This window comes from Carassius gibelio, chromosome A16, assembly GCF_023724105.1.
Source record: "Carassius gibelio isolate Cgi1373 ecotype wild population from Czech Republic chromosome A16, carGib1.2-hapl.c, whole genome shotgun sequence".
NCBI lineage: Eukaryota > Metazoa > Chordata > Actinopteri > Cypriniformes > Cyprinidae > Carassius > Carassius gibelio.
Window position 1 is genome coordinate 8729808 of NC_068386.1, and position 17972 is coordinate 8747779.

General features: G+C 38.1%; 1 protein-coding gene across 11 annotated transcripts in view; it reads left to right on the forward strand.

The window, feature by feature from the left end:
- LOC128030519 (receptor-type tyrosine-protein phosphatase U) overlaps positions 1 to 17972 on the forward strand; it is a 181291-nt gene that overhangs the window by 137702 nt on the left and 25617 nt on the right. For 4 of the 11 annotated variants that reach the window (XM_052618210.1, XM_052618212.1, XM_052618215.1 and 1 more), the window contains exons 10-17: positions 398 to 599; positions 2800 to 2902; positions 3855 to 4128; positions 8778 to 8814; positions 13232 to 13370; positions 15133 to 15162; positions 15370 to 15530; positions 16610 to 16797. In XM_052618210.1, coding sequence (XP_052474170.1) covers positions 398 to 599; positions 2800 to 2902; positions 3855 to 4128; positions 8778 to 8814; positions 13232 to 13370; positions 15133 to 15162; positions 15370 to 15530; positions 16610 to 16797 — 1134 coding nt within the window. The remainder of the gene's footprint in view (positions 1 to 397; positions 600 to 2799; positions 2903 to 3854; positions 4129 to 8777; positions 8815 to 13231; positions 13371 to 15132; positions 15163 to 15369; positions 15531 to 16609; positions 16798 to 17972) is intronic. The other 7 variants (XM_052618218.1, XM_052618221.1, XM_052618220.1 and 4 more) reach the window with 3 other exon arrangements.

Below are 17972 nucleotides of genomic sequence, written 5' to 3' on the forward strand. Positions count from 1 at the left end.
TTGAAATTGTTTAATACATCATACAGATATTCTATAATAAGGAAGGCTTTAGCCTTTGCATGTCGGCAGGCAACACAGACATGAACAGAGTGCTATGATATGATTCCATCCTTTTTTCTGTAAAGATGATAGTCAAACATGCCCACTAGCTTCCTGCTTGTATTTGTGAGTTAGGCTACCACGTATTGTTTGTATAATAAATGTTTGATTTCATATGTATATGAGTCATTTTCAACCCACTCTGAATAAGGATCTCAGGGTTAGTAAACTTTTATAAAGCATTGTTTGATCTGAACTACAGTACCACACACTGAGTCATTGTATTTTTGCTTCCAGAACAAGAGTGATTTAATGAAAATATGATTCATGTAAATGGTTTTAATGTTTGCAATTACAGATCAGCTACCAGAGCATTGAATCATCAGATCCCGGGATCAACGTTCCAGGCCCGAGGCGCACTGTCTCCAAACTGAGGAACGAGACGTACCATATGTTCTCCAACCTGCATCCTGGCACCACCTACCTGATCTCTGTGCGGGCGCGCACCGCCAAAGGCTTCGGCCAAACAGCTCTCACTGAGATCACCACCAACATCTCTGGTGAGGGGTTTGTAAGGTTATTTAACGGGGCTTGTAGGTTTAAGTGTGTGCATATGCAATTGTGTGTTAAACAGAGCACTTCCACTTCAAATCCGAATGGCGTGTGTGTGTGTTTAAATGTTTACTGATCATGTTTCATAAGAAAAATTTTGAAAACGCAGAAGTTGCTTTTATTTTGCATTATTCAAAATGCAACATGTATCTGCATGTGTGTGAATGTTTCCTTGCACCCTCAGATGTAGCAGGTGAGATCTGTTAACTGTTGATTGAAATGCCTCAGATCATTAGAGAGATGTCTGAGGTACAGAAATACACGTTGGTGGTTCAATAGTCAGGAACAAAGTGAAACGAAAACACAGAAAAGGAAAAATGCGCACCACCAGAGTTTCCGGTTCATCATCCTGTGCTTCAGGTGTACTATTGATCTCTGAAGCGTGTGTGTGTGCGAGTATGCCCATATCGCCGCTTAAGAGCCATTATGTATTCCCGAGTGGATCTTAGGAAGTGATGGTGAAACTGAATCACAGCAGATGTTCAGAACCCAACAGGCCCTTCAAGAACATTACACGTCTCCCTGCACCTCAAAGAGACAAACTGACATCACTGTCATCCTCACCATTCGAAAACCAGCCCACCTTACAAAACAGTACCATATGCTGCTGTCAGCCAGACACGACTGATGCTAAATCAGGATTCCTCAGCGCTGGACTGATGCAAAGTGATGTGCGTTAAAGACAGCTTTTTCTCTGATGGTAATGATTTGTTTTTTGGCGGCCGTGTTGTGATGGAAACACAAAATCCAATAAGAGGATATAGTGTGTTGATAAGCAAGGCCAATTAATCTGCTAATATTTGGTTGTTTTGAGATTATTGGCATTGGCCTGATAACACTGTCTACTTGGCCGATTAACAGTCGAGGTTGTCACCTTGTATCAGTTTCTGAATCTGCCAAAACATTGTCAGTGGAGAAATAAATGCACCGTAGTTTTTAGTTTTTTTTTTTTTTCTTCACCAATAATGATAATGTAATACAAAACAAAACAAAAAAATTCCCATGTTTATGGTAATGTCCACATTTCTGACACCACTTTGAAAATTATTTATAATTTTTATTGTTTAAATATGCACATTATTATTTTTATTGTTTTAATAATTTTAATATGCCCGTTTAACTGCATTAGTATCATCATTAACTGCAATATTATCATCACGTTTTACACACACAAAAAAAAAACCCTAGTGGTGTTCATGCAATTTGAGAAAATACTTTTTTTCACTTAATGCTGAAAATATAACTTTTAATGGAATTTTCAATGAGAATAGTACAGAAGTCAAACGGAGAGATGCATTACAACCTTATTTCTGTGCATTTCAGTATGTACACCAAGCCTCAGAGAAAGTTTTGTAGCTTAGATGCTTTGGAGTTGTTACAGAATATCAATAGAGGCTGTTAGAATAGATGTACATATATGACCTGTTATATACTTGCTTGCATACTGTATAAAATGTGCTCTCAGGTCCATCTTATGCATGTACACCAGCATTATATTTTGTTTATGTGTTTTATTTTCTCTCTGCAACCACTCCAAACCATCCAAGGCCTCACATTTACTGAAGTCCACTCAAGTAGTTGCAGTTTTGCCAAAACCCACTTTTAATAACATAGTCATTGATTTCTGGCAGATTGTTTGCCTTTGCCTGTCAGCTCTAATTGACTGCTGATATTAAGGAAAGGGTTATTGCTCAACATGACCACCTCATGGGAAGGATGTAGTCCAGACTCAGATCCTTCTAAATGAGTTGCCTCTCTGTTTGTCCAATATGCACGGCTTTTAATAACATCCTGAGTTCAAGACATGCAGAGGGAGAAGCAAGTAGAGTTCATATGAAGTGTTGGTTGTTGTCATCATGTATTAGGGTGCTCTTATTTCAAACAACAATGTTGCCGTTGTTCATGAGATTTGTCTAATTAAAATGTTTAGCTGGTTATGTTGGCTGTTAATAATTAGCATAAACTTCACTTTGACTCACTTTGAAATGACACAAAGTTAATGCTTTCTCTTTAATTCCTGAGCTCTCGTTCATTGTTTTCTGCCCGGTGTTTTAGAGAAGTTTATTTTTTGATAGTGAGTGGGTTTAAAAAGTTCTAGGAAGATACTATTATTACATTTTTGCTCTTGCGTTCTGTCTCTCTTTGAAGCACCCACGTTTGAATATGGAGACATGCCATCCCCTCTGAGTGAGACAGAAAGCACCATCACAGTCCTGCTGCGTCCAGCACAAGGCCGAGGAGCCCCAGTCAGGTCAGAGTGCCATTATTGTCTTAAAAGAATTTTTCCACTACAAATAATTTCTACTAATGTTTATTTTTGTTTTCTCACACTTAAAACGTGTTAACATACATATTAGTTACATCCTGTGGCTATACTATTTTATTAAAAATAAATAAAAATAAAACTTTTGTTACTACGGTGTACAGGGGTGACGGAAACGACACACCCATTATCAGAGTTCCGTATTTTGAACACTTGATAGAAATTATAAACATTTATTATTTATCATACTTACAGGTTGTGATTCAGTGGAGCAGCTGTTCCAAATAAACAGGATACTGATCCATCTTTCAAGAGCAAGTTTTTTGTGAATCCTGCATTGAATTCCCCGAAATTAGAGATGCAGTTTGTGGGCGGGGTCAAGTTGTTTGCGGCCAGCCAACTTAGAACGTAGGCGCACATTATGCAAATGTATTACCCTGTGACGTGTAGTCGTCACGGAAGTGGGATTTGAATTACTAATGACTCGTCTAGGTGATTCTTTATTTTCATTTACATTCACATACAGCTACATTACACACTTCATGAACGGTAATATTAGAAATGGCATTATAGAGGCACTTAAAAAAAAAACTATTAAACTCTATTACAATGAAACTTTTATTTCAGCGAGTTTCAACTTTTCTCTTATAATATGAACTAAAAGTACACTCAAAACAGAAATACAAAAACTCGAAATATTAACTGAAACTACAAAAGTATCTCAATGCTACTAAAAATCGTATTTTAATATTTTGTATGTTGTACTTTAATGTATCTGTATTGTATCGTAATAACAGATTTTTTTTTTCCGTAAAGGAGATGCATCTCGATTTTTGCTGTTGATTTGAGCTTATCTTGTATTGGACCTGGAATATTCCTTTAACAGTACTTTACTATTACATTTTTTATTAAATACATCAATTTGTGAATGTATCCACAGTACGTATCAAGTGGTCGTGGAGGAGGAAGCTGGTAGGAAGGTGAAAAGAGAACTGGGTGTTCAGGACTGCTTTCCCATTCCCACATCTCACGGTGAGGCTCAGGCCCGTGGAGCTCCACACTACTATACAGCCGAACTTCCCCCCAGCAGCCTGCCTGAGGCTACTCCTTTTACTGTGGGAGACAACCACACCTACAACGGCTACTGGAACAGCCCTCTGGACCCCAGGAAGAACTACCTCATCTACTTCCAGGCCATGAGCAACTTTAGAGGCGTAAGTGTCAGAAACTAGCACTGTGTCTCACTCCACTCTCAGTATGCTTCAGTTGTTACATGTACGTTAAGTGAATGTATACATTTCGTCATTAGAATGGTATGCACAGCCTGTGAGTTCAGTATACATTGGGCTTCAATACGAATTCAGGTACTAAGCCTTTTTCATCAAAAAAAGGAACACTGGTTACTCAGTTATTTGTGATATGATTACAAGGTTTCTTATTAAACCACAAATTGTATTCGTAAACAGCATCGTAAATAGAGGTAATAATTTATAATATTTTAATTAAGCAAAATAAATAATGTACATAATGGAATTTAGATATTAAAGATATAATATGCATTAATTAATGAATAAAAATATTATATAAAAAATAGTATTTTTAAATTTAACAATTTTAATTGCTTTAATTGCTTATTATTAGCATTATTATCAGTATTGTGAGCAGTAATTTTAGGAGCATTTCAGTGGGACAGCCCAATAAATGGCCAGCTCTTGGGGCAGGTCACTTACTAGTAATTTAAGGAACTTACTGAGACACCCTTGTGTGGGTTTTCTGCATCATAAGCATAAAGGAAAACTTGGTAATGGAAATTCGACTGATTTTAGACACCGTTTTGAAACTGTATTTTGGGTGTTGATGGCGCAGTGGATAAGACACATGCCTTTGGTGTGAGAGACATGGGTTCGAATCCACTGTGAGACACCAGTGTGTCCCTGAGCAAGACACTTATCCCCTAGTTGCTCCAGAGGTGTGCGACCTCTGACATATATAGCAAATGTAAGTCGCTTTGGATAAAAGCGTCAGATAAATGAATGAATAATGTAATTTTACACACTACTATTGATTGTTTGCAGTCTGCACAGAGGGAGATAAAGAGCAAAACCAGGGACCTAGAATAAATAGTGAGAATCACCTGCAACTAGTATCTCCAATTAACTGGATGTACATGATATCTTTGCTTGTTCTTATTGGATGATGTTTTTCTCCCCTTCTCCTACTGTTGAAACCTATAAGATAGTGTGTGTCACAGTCCCAGTATGAAATTAATAATAGCACACACCAAGCTTTGGGTGTCCAGGTCTTGTTCAGATTGGGAAAACAGCCCCTGTGCTCCCCGTCCAGGATAAACAACAAGGAATACATCTCGCTGGCATAAACCATTTCACAGGAATAATTGGGCACAGGTGCAGCTGATTAAAAATAGATCAGCTGGCAGTTTATGTTGTTAGAAATTGCTGGGTCTTGGAGAAAGAATGAGCTTGACAGCACAAGCAAAACAGAGCCTGGAAAACAGCCGGGGAAATGGGAATCTTTCGCCGCTCAGAAATTGATCCCGAAAGGCGCCAAATAAGTTTCTAAATAGGAAAAAAGAATTTGTCAGATGCAAAATGTAAATCTTGATTAATAAAGCATTTGATTAAATCAGATTGATTATTTTCCATTGGTCGAAAATATAGTTTTATTGTGGCTACCAGCTGTCTGTAAAGGCCCATGGGAGATCAGTTTGTCCAGGTTCATTTGTGCTGTAATTTCAATGTACAGCGTCTTAAGAAACATTCATTTTTTCCACATTTTGTCATGTTGCAGCCCTCTGCTAAACTGCTTTTAATTACTTATTTGTTTAGACTTTATGGGCTATGGAATGTTGATTGATGTGAAAAAAAGCAAAGCAATTCTATGAAAAATATTTGAACTGCTGTCATTCTTTTGAAAACTGTTGTTAAGTTAGTAGTGTCAATGCTTATAGTTAGTTTTCTCCAAAACTGCTGCCTGGATATTGAATACATAAATTTTTACTTCACACAAACCAACATTCATCCTGAGCATGACAGGAAACCTCTGACTTTTGCCTTATGGTTTCATGCTCATTAGTTACCTGCCGTACTCAATAATGCACTATTAAACCTCATTTCAGGCTTGTGTGAATGAAAATAGTTTTTAATGGCCCATTTAGATTTGACACCAGCTTGCAAACCTCATACTCAAAAAGATATGTTAGAAGAAAGTTATCTCATTGGCTCAGCACCTGGAGGAAAGTATGAGCCACCTTGGCTCTTTCCACTCTTCTGAACAGCAATTCAGAGGCACAAAACTTGGACTGACTTTACCTACACTATTACACAGTTAGGTTTTTTGGCGGCCTTTAAGGGAAATGCCTCTGTTGACCTATAGTACAGACACAAACTCCCTCCCCACCGAACCCTGTAGGGCTTCTCACGCTTTACAGACTGAAATGCACCTGTCAGCCAAGCCATGATGACTCCCCCTCAGGTTTCTCTCTACTCGAAATCTTACATCTTGGAAACCGATCGCACAGCTCAGTCTCCTTTGGGCACTGCTGATTTACTTGACCGACCTTTAGCTAAATATTCATTTTTATTCAGCTCTATTTTATGCTGCAATAACTGCCTTAACGGCTGACAGTCTAAGCTAAAGAGAGCGTAGCTCAGGAGACTGAGCCAGCATTTAGCACTCCCCTGTTACCGAGTGCTTAAACAGTTCTGTTAGATGTTTTATCTTGACTGCATATAAACAAAGCTAATACACTTTGCTTTGTCTAATGGCCAACTTTATGGCTGTAAACGGTTTTCAAAGCTTTTGGCAGCAGCACAAGAAAGTCCTCTGCAGCATTTTTGGCCATTATTCTGACAATTAGCCATTAGAGAGCTGTGAATGCTGTCAGGGCTTTGTTTGATTACTTTCAGTGATAAATATATAAAGATGCTCTTAAAAGGTCTTTTGATTCTCGGCTGTTTACAGACACTTCCTTTCTCTTCTCTGCTCTTTGTTTACTTTGATGTCCTCCTCTTAACAGTCATTAGAGGCATAATAAAAAGACTGTAGCTGTCAGATGCTCTCTTTCACTCATACACGCAGAAAAACTTGGCTCTGAGATTCTTTATGACACTGAACCCTATAGGACTGACCAGACACTTTCAAAGTGACTTTCTCTCTCTAACTGGTTTTATCATGAACTGATCATTCTTACCAAAATGTATTGAGCTGAAATTAAAAGAAATCAAAAAGAAATGTAAATGTTATAATACATATATAATTTATTATATCTATCTGTATGTGAATACATATGAATTTCTTTCATTTATTAATAAACAGATTAATCAATTATTAATAAATCAATTTTTTTTGGTTGTTGTTCCTACTTTCAGTGGTATTTATCATTAATTTAAAACAGTATTTTTTTTATTTTATTTTTTACTTATGCTGTAATTCATCGTTTGTTTTGGTGTTGTTGTTTTTGTTCATAAAGGCACTAGAACTTATACTGACATGATGTTTCTAAATTTTTTACCTAGATTTATTTGTTTCACATTACAGTAGCAAAATTGATTTGGGAGTCTTTATTTCCGAAGGAAAAATAACATTAATTCTTATGTTCCTGCTTTCCCCCTCTTTCTTTCTTTTTTGCATGCCTCCTTGTTCTCTGAACCAAGTAGGACCTTCCTAATAAGTTCCTTTACCATGCCTCCCTAGGCCTGTTATATTTATAGTGCTCATAATTCATTTACTTAGCTTAAGTTCGCTGACAGATCCCCTTTTGCAGTTCCTGCCATGACCGTTGCCATAAATTTGATTAAATAGAGCAGGGAAGCTTAAAGCTTTGTGTCTGCGTCTGTCTGATCAAAGCCCACCGGCTGTCTCTCGCCTGTCATTCGGGGTCAGTCTTTTCTTACACGCATGGTGAGCTACGATGACTTATGGTGTGACATCTAGGACCGGCTCTGTGCTTGGAGAAAACAGGCAGAGTTTGTTTTATCCCTGTGATATGCTCTCATGGGATAGTGTGTATTGGGAGCAGTGGCACACTTGCATCTCAATGATAGCTGCTGGAGCAGATAAAGATGAGTTTCTTATAAAGCCTGGATTGGCCTACATGACATTTTTAAGCGTGGATGTTTTAGGGGGGCTAAAATATCCATGTGTGTCCCTCTTCCCTTTCCTGAAACATCAGTGTGAGTCAGTCTCTACATTTTTCCTCTTCCCATTTCCCTCTCTTTTCGAAATGATTTAGGGTTATGACAGGCTTTAGGAGCCAAGGCCGTTCGGAATGGATTTTCAATAAAAAAAAAAGTTCAGCCACAGTTTAAGCAGAGGCCTCTCACTCCTTTTCCGGATGGGAAGATTTGCATAATTGCTCCATAATCCCTGAATTAGCATCTGTAAATCTTAATTTGATAATGCATCTTCTTGTCGAGGTGGCAGGCCGGAATTGGATTATGGGCTTGGATCTCATTAGCGCTATTTGACAGAGGTCGTTTTCATAACACCAGTATGACATCAACTATGATTTCCAACAAATTAATTTCTTTTTATAATTCTCTCCTGGTTGAAAGTCATCCCCCCTGTCTCTCTTGTCCTCCGCTGCCATTTTCTGTACATTAAAAACCTGTATGTTATCGCCACATGGGAAAAGTACGCATACATACAAGTTCGGTAGGTGAGTGAGACACTGTGCTGTTTGTAAATGTATTTTTACTCTTTTACTGGCATTCATGCTGTTGTTGAATCAGCAAAAGTCAGTGTGAGCCCATTTGACTTCTCATCAGGTATCAGACAGCCTTATTTCTGCCGTTTGACTGTTTCACACAGCGTGACACTGCATCTCTGTTCTCTTTTCTCACAGGAAACAAGGATAAACTGCATCCGCATTGCCCGTAAAGGTGAGTTATTCAATGCTGATGCTACAGAATGTTCTTTGTAGAAAGCACTATGCAGTTTTGCGTGAAAATGCTTTTTGAAAGACAGAGCCGAGGTGAATTGACCTTTGCAAGGTCCAAATCAGCATACTGAGGATTTGCATAAAGTTAGAAAATGTACAGACTATAACGTTTCTTGCCAGCCATGAAACTATATTTTATGTAAAAAATAGACAATAGATTTGGTAATTATGATTATGAGTAATTATGAGTGGGATTTTAAAATGGGGTTACATCCAGACTGCATTCTAGAGGTCAGTGAAAGATGGAAAACAGTAAAAACAAAAAAACAGTTGCAACAGATTTATGCTAATTTTCCCTTAATTCTGATATAACCACATTAAAATGAAGTGAATGTAAAGAGTTGTAAACAAGTTAAAGTATGATAGAGTGGCCACAAACAGTAAAACATAAAAATGGCAGTGGATTGGATGAATGTTGGTATTCTGACTGCACAAGTGTAGGTTTTTCAGCTTATTTGCTATTGACTTATTCACAATGTACATGCCTGAGGGCCACAACTCAGAAATGCATTCTAGCTCGAGATCCCACAGGAACTAACAGTTTGCTGCAGGCGGATGGTGCGTCAGTGTCGATTTTAACATCAGAGACATCAAAAGGGGTGGAGATAGACCACTTGAATTGTAAAAAATTGTAATGTTAAACAAGGCAGCTGTAGTCCTGCTGTGAAGTTAAACGAGTCTGTTGCCTTTATTGATAGAACTATTGGAGCAGCTGTAGGAACTATGAAGCCCTGCCTTAAAATAACAAGGCCAATCACCTGACTGTTTACATTAGAATGTGTTTATTCATTAGCAGGACTAACCAAACTCACACTGTTACATTTTCAGAGCTCATTCATTTTCAGGAAACCCGTGGTGTGTGAACGGAAATTGGGTTGGACAGTTAGTCTATAATTTCATACAATGCAATAGAGCCACTCTGAGCTTTACGTAAGTGTGTCTATAAAGTGTTTCAGGTTTCATGTGTGATTTCGGCAGCTTATTAAGACGCAGATATGAGATGCATGCCATCTGAAAGTTTTCTCCCATTAGTTTATTCCACTGTCTGCTATAAAAGCTTCTGGAGGTTAGTTAAGATTTGATGGATGGGTGAAGACTTTTTGTTTGTTTATCTCACCATCTTTCAGGTTGTTACGTAAAAGTAAATTGTGCTTTGGGAGGTGTATTGGTTTACAGTGAAAGTTTGTGTCTAGACACACACAGATTTTTCTCCCCCTTGTACACCCCCCTTACCCTTCTCCTCCCTTCTTCTCTTCTGGAGACAAGGGCACTAACGGAGAACAGGTCACTCTTTCATCATGTTTGTTTTGGTTGCTTGCGGTGGGGGAGTGGACTATATCAAAGCAGATTTGTCTGGGGTAGGCAGTCTCGGCGCAGACACGCAGCAGCACGCAGGCGGAGAGGGAGATCAATTTTCGGGTCCCTGTCCAGTCAGGAGAAAGACCTTCACATCAAACAACACTGATGGAGTCACCTGTGCTTGTCAATACATGCTACCACCTGTCAGGTCCCTCAGAGAAATATGAAAAGGTTCGAGAGGCATAGATTCCTGTCAAGAAAGAAAGACACTGCCTCCTATCAAACACCATCAGGGATCAGTGTGGGAAGGATGGTATTGTAGTCTACGCCGTTTGCCACTAGTTAGCACAGCCTCCAAGTTAAATCGACCTGGCATTTTTTAAAACTGAGTAATGAGGGTGACGACTAGCCTTCCAAGCATTAAGCCAAGAGGCGCAGTGGACATTTAGGCCAGTTTTGTCATCCCATCTGCTCAGTGGGCACAGACAGGCACACATTGCGGATAATGGCTCACACGCCAACATATTGATGAACAGAATGGAGCTCTCTCGACTTCCTCAACAGGAAAAAAATGATTACAAATAATTAGCAGACAAAACAGAAGGAAACTATTTCACTACATTTACTTCTTGTATTAGGATCCCTCATTAAGGGTCTATATAATAAATTGGAATCTAGCTTGTCAAAAAAATCCATAATCAAGGTTGTTGATTTTGATTGGCCATGTAATTGTCCTATGTATCAACATTCAAGGTCCAGAAGCAAACTGTGAAACCCTGATTTGCTCTGAATGCAACCGAATTACATAGTCTTACAAAACTAAGCTGCCATGATTCCCATTTCATTGCACAAGTGACAGTTTAATTAACAGTCCCTTGGCAATCTTCACAGAACAATAGACTTTCGCTGTTACTCCAAGTGCTAATTTCCACTTTTGGTGTTCTCAGCAGGTGCTCACATTAATCTTGAAACAAATTTCATGCCTGTGTTGGGCTTAATTGATATTCTGAAAGGATGCTCAGCACAACGATAAAAACCTGATCAGGTTTGCATCCAACTTTAATGGATGTTTCCCCATCTATATTTCATGCAATGAATACCTCATTAAGAACTCGTGATGTAGCTGTTATTGTGAAAATTATGCATGAACTTCCATATCTTATGTTTGGAAAATGTAACTGGCATGTTACGGAAGAGCTATTATGTTGACACAATATCATACATCATTCTTTGTTTTGTTTAACAGTAAAAAAATATCGGAGCATCCTCAAAACAAGATAATTTAACATGAGAAGCAATGCATTTTGTGTTTTCCATTTTTCCATTGGCAGGCCTTTTAAAAAATTTACAAAATAAAAAATTATGTAGCAAGATGAAATTCACTTAATGCTTTTGATTTCTGCTTTTTTCAAAAAATTAATTCCTTTCTCCATTTTTGGATATTAGGTTTTTATTGAGCATTTAATTGTAGATGTAATAAATCTAGATCAGATCTATACACTGTTGACATCTAAAGAATTATATATATTTAATATTGTTAATAAATATTTGTTGTCACAAAGACTGGGAAGTTTTGAAATTGCCTTTGGCTGTTGAGGGAGCAGAGAGCGCCATGCAAATTCTTTTTCTTGCTGCCCCACATCCCTCCACATGCTTATGACTTATTTTTAGCCTTGGCCTTGCATGGAGCCCTAAAGCAGATCTTTTTCCTTAGGCCTTAGCTCACACTCTTTTTTTTCATAGAGCCCCGTTACTTTTAGGCCACTGAGACCTTAAGGAAGCGCTAACACTATGTAGAATAAGATTACTCTAGTGCCTCTTCAACAAGATGTTGGACTCCTATTGTGGATTTGACTTAGCAGACATGGCATCTTTGACAGGTAACCCGTTATTAGTTTAAATAGCCATTTGCTGGTTTCCTGGAGCCATGTCACTCACTGAAAGTTTCATTGGCTCAAGTTAAAAAAATATAGATGTCAATCATTACCCCTTATTTTTTTAATTGGAAGAATGAAACATTTTTTTTTTTCAGTGAGTGACAACACACCTGCTTGCCTTTGCCAGATCATTGAATAGTGTAACAGCTGAATGTCTGCCTCATAGAAAATGTCTGCTGGATTGTATGTGTCATGGACCACTTGTTTGTAAATTATACTTTGCATCTTAATGTGTCTTCCATAATTTTTTCCTACAGTTTTAATATAAAGTATGTTAGCATAAAACATTATATCTATACATCCATCCATCCATCCATCCATCCATCAATCAATAGTTCAGATACAAAAGTGCCGTCTGAAATTTTCTTCTAATATTAGCGTTTTCTTTCAGGTTCCTATGATTATGTTCATGTATTTTACTTTAATGGCAATTAAAAGAACAATTCAGGGTTTAATATTTTTATTTTTTTAATCATTATTTTATCATTTTAATCATTGAAGACTAGCCTTCCAAGCATTAAGCCAAGAGGTGCAGCCTTTTCACCAATGTTTTGATGAAAAGAGCAGAATTTCATTGATTTTCACACATACTCTTTAAAAAAAAAAAAAAGTACAAGCATGGGTATGAAAGAGTATAAATAGCTCAGCTGCTATGTCCAGGTTAGGGCAGTTTGCCTCAGGCTCCACTGGATATGCACACTTTCTCTTTACTCTCTCTCTCTCGGATCACACAGACTCATTTTGTGGTGTGACAGAGAGTCATACTATAACCAGGAGCCTCAGATTGTGAAATGACCCCTGCCCACACACTGACAGTGGAGACAGGTGCCGTGGATAAATAGCTGACCGGGTGCAGTTGGTACTCGCTCCACAAAGAAGGCATGCAATCTGTTTGGTACAGTAGAGAAACAGCTTATGATGAGCAGTTGAAGGAGCCATCAGGGTTGCCAGATACTCTTCTTTTCCATCAGGCTTCATTTGAATCTTTTTCCTCTCCTAAGTACTTTGGATTTGTGTGTTTTTGTATTGCTTGCTGGTTAATATGTTAATTAATGTTGGTTGATAGGTTTATATATAATTGCTGGTGTTCTCAAATGTTTTGTATGTTTGTGTTTTCTTCAGCCGCCTGTAAAGACCATCAGCGGGCTCTCGAGGTCACGCAGCGCTCCGAGGAGATGGGGCTCATACTAGGAGTGTGTGCTGGTGGGCTGGTGGTCCTTATATTGCTACTGGGGGCCATTATCATAATCATTAAAAAAGGGTGAGTACCTCTGGTAAGAATAAAAATATGAAAGCCAAAGCATGCTTTGCTTTAAAGCATAAATGTGAAGCAAATGTATTTAGACATTTATGTCACACCTGTTAGTATAGTATAATAATTATAATTTATATTTTTATATTATATTTTAATCTATTATATTTTATTAGGTGCAGTGACATTTGTGCATTTTAACGTGTGACTTAAGTGTCCGAAAACTTTTTGGAGTCACTGAATGTGCTTCAAAACAAAGAACTGCTTCGAAATTATCGTAGATTTTCCAAAATTTCTTGTGAAAGTGATTTTTAAATGAGAATTAATCTGTTCCTGAGAGACTGGGCTGTTGTGTGTTCAACTATGACTAACTTAAACCCATTGTGGTTTATGACTTTTTTCGGCTCAGTCAAAATGCACCCAGGTGTTCTCTGCATTCTCACATGCATCGGCAGGGGTTTTCATCTTCTGAGATTATCTGAGTGTGAAATATTTAATTAAAGAGAAATGCAATTCAATTACTCACTTAATTAGGCCCTGCCGCCATGAACCAGAAATGAGCAAATAATTGGGATGGAAAAAGTATGCTTTCAGAGATAATTAGCCCACGGTTCTCAAAAGGTCATCAGATCCAATGACAAATGAGAGACACAAGCCTCTCGTTTCTCAAACGGCTCCAATCGCTGAAGATGAGCCTACGCAATGGTCATCTCATAGATTCATCTTCAACAACAGATCATTCACCATCTGTTGAGCTGAATATGAATTCCTCTCATGCATGCATTATGATTCCTTAAGGCTACCGTTTTAGACTTTTGTCTGCTTGTCTGATGGTAGCTGGTTTTGGGGATACACAGATATTAAAATGATGGCCAATATGACAATTGCTTTATTTCGAAATTCGAAAATTCATGAAATTTAAAATTTACTTTACTGTTTTGTCAAAAAAAATTTGAAAATCTCCACCACAAAATTGCGATACCAATACATCACACATCCAAAGCTAGTTTTAGTGGAGGACCTGGTGAACTTTCTTGATCAACCTGGTTGGATCTGATTGACTAAACCAGGTTACGCTGGAGGGGATCCATCTTGTAACCAGTTACCAAAAGCAAGCCAGCTTGACCACCTTTGGCTACTTTGTTCTGGTTCTGTTTTTCTAGCTGAAATACTATGGCCAATTTGTTTGCATTTGAGCATTTTAGTTATCAGAACATACCTTTTTCGCCTCTCTCTTTCATTTTCTGTCTACAAAAAAAAAAAGAAAAGCCATTTAGCCAGCGATAAGTGTCATAGGAACATGCTTACTTTAGCTAGCGATGGGAGTCCTTCCCTCTGAAATGGAAAAAAAATATAGCAGGCCTTTGTGTAAAACAGAAAATGTAAGCCATTTTATCCAAATGCACCTCAAAATTGAGTTGAAGTTTGTAATACAAATGCAGATGGAAGTGTTCTCCAAGCGTTTCATTGGACAGTTTAGCAGATATTGGGTTAGATTGTGCTGCTGAATTGCAGTGAAGGCACGAATATGAAAGTCCCTCTCAGCAGGCCACTTTGTTTAAATCGTTAAAAGCAACACGATGAAGTATTTTATTAGGCCGCCATTTCCCGCTCTGGCTGAGGCTTTGTGCATTTCTGCATGCGTCCCATTACTTGCGTGGCAAATGCAAGCTGCTGACGGCTTGCCATTTTTCACTCTAATCAGAGCTCTACCAGTGCTTGCATCTCACGTCCCTTTCTTCTTCTTGTTCTCTTTTCTCTCTCTCTCCAGAAGGGATTACTACTCATACTCTTATTATCCGTAAGTGGCTTCTTCACCATTGCGCATCATCATTTCTCATGGCTTTTTCGTGCGCTTATTAGAGAGGGGGCGGCAGCGGAGTGATGATCTTCTCTTTCTCTCTCAACCAACTCCCCTAACTCACCTCATCTCTCTCTCGTTTCCTTCACGTTCCATTTCTCTACCTCCCCTTCTCCTCTCCTCGCCTGTTTCTCTCTGTCTCCTCAGTAGGAAGCCGGTGAACATGAATAAGACCCCCATTACGTACAGGCAGGAGAAGAGTAATATGATGGGCTCCATGGAGCGCAGTTTCACTGACCAGAGCACTCTGCAGGAGGACGAGAGGATGGCCTTGTCATTTATGGACACCCATACATGCAGCACTCGCAGTAAGACGTGACACAACACCAGCGTACAAACCCCTTGAACTCAAGCTTAATTCATTTTCTAATTTAAAACTGAATAGAAAAGGCCGAAAATAGATACAAACCAATACTGATTAAGAATTCTTTCATTTGTTTCCTTACACTCAGAGGTGCTAAAAGTGAGAGTATCAGTTGCTGACGGCAACAAGTACAAATGAATGGATAAAGACTTTGTTGAGCACACAGTTAAAGTGAAGCTTAGGGACTCACTCGGTCACCCCCTATTAATTTGTCCTCATTTGTAGTCAGTATGAAAGCTTCATCAAAGCCACAGTCCTTCTGTAATCACTCTTTCGCAGCTCTAAATATAAGATGTTGTGCTGCTGATGTAGTACTTTCTCATACTCCTTCAAATTTAGCCTATAAATCCCAATATAAATATAAACCCATGAAAAATGTGTGTATACTAGTGAATAGTATACTTAAAAATGCATTTATGAACACACATTCGAAAAACATAACCACTTTATGAGATGCAAATGAACTCAGATCTGCACCAGAAGCTCATCCTTTAAGGCATCATGGTCGCGAAGAAATTAGAGCATGCAAAAAAAAAAAATACAAAATAAAAGTTGAAAGATGCTAATAATATCCGTTTCAAAGGTATCTAACTCTGCAGGCACTGAATAGTTGATGTCTCAAAGAGAGAGATCTCTTGATCAAAATGAAGTTTTAATGGCACGTCTCAGAGCTGTCTTGCCACATTTTAAGAGTCTACTGCGTGGAATATACTGTCTGGGTTTCTTCTTTCCTATTCCCATTGAGAAATGACTAGCAGACGGTTAATTTATTTGAATACACATATCATGAATTCATAATTGCTCCCTGATCTTATTTATGAATACCAATTATAACCACAGAAGATGAAGTGCCACAAGGGGATGATCATTCTCAAATTTAACCCCCTTATACTTGTTTGGAGTTTTGTTATTTTTATAACATGTTTATTGGTTATGAAGCTGCCTCAGGAATAGCTGTTTCTATACTTTTATATCCTTATATCCATGCAAACATTTGATTTGTGCTTGTTCATTTTTACCAAGGTGATCCACGGAGCTCTATGAATGAGTCCAGCAGTCTGCTGGGCGGATCGCCTAGACGCCAGTGTGGCCGTAAAGGATCACCCTATCACACGGGTCAGCTTCACCCAGCAGTGCGTGTGGCTGACCTCCTGCAACACATCAACCAGATGAAGACCGCAGAAGGTTACGGCTTTAAACAGGAGTACGAGGTAGGTTTTAGTTTTATTTTATTTACAGACATGGAAAGTTACTGACTGAGTTGGCTTTACAGTCATTGAGTTACAATACTGAGTTATTGAAGTAACTGCTCTTTGTAGGTCCACTTGTTGTTTAAATAGAAAAAAAAGCTTAAATAGCAGTTTGGCACACCTGGATTTGCATTTTATTTTTTTCTTTAAAAAACACTTGAGCAAGTGGTTTCAGTCATAATAATATAAATCTCAAGCAGATTTTCTGATTTATTTAAGGAAGTCAGAATATGCTTCGGGTTTAGTGCTTCTTACTGTGTGGTCTATCTGGGAGCTGCCATTGCATTAGTGGAGGGACCTGTCAGTGTGAACAGATGTCTGGCTTGGAGATCTCCAGCCTCCAGAACTCACCGTCTGCAAGCCTTGTCAAAACAGACCTCTGCATCCAATCCCCAATACACAAACACATTAATGCAAAGATGCATGTTTATGCACAGACACACATTCCAAACTTCTTATCGTTTCTTAACAATATGACATCCTCACACTGTTGTCATGACCCGCTGAAGTAAAGCTGCAAGATGGTTTTTGGAATTATCTACCAACTTGAACTCAACCTGGTTTTGCATAGATATTTGAAATAAGGTCTGGTCCACATTTCAACTTTTTATCAATTTCAAAGATATTATGCCACTTATCTTACAAACATTGGGAGATTATAGCTTGTTAGATCAAGAAAGTGATTTGAAGGTTTGTGTGCAAAATGACCAGAGAACAACGATCTAGTTAAAAACGTCCACTATCTCAAAATGGTTTTAGTTGAGTGTTCTAGCATGGTGCTGTGCTTAGGCAAAATTTTCAATATGAAACCACTTCGGTAAGGCTTCTACTGTTTATTATGTTGGATTTAATTATTATAAGTTAACTTGTCTTTAAGCATGTTGTTGCAAGGGAAATTTAAATCTATTTTACAAGAGAGATCAGGCCATGAAAGTTAGTAACCAGATCCAAATGGCATCTAAAATACACAATAAATAAATAAATATGAGTAGAAAAGAAAAATAATAACTTTTAAGCAATTACTGTCAAGGTTGTTGTTTTTTTCCACAATAGTTCTAAACACACTAAGAGTATTCAGATCAGATTACTCTTACAGTTACAGCAATTTTGGTGATGGTACTGAAAAAAAAATCTAA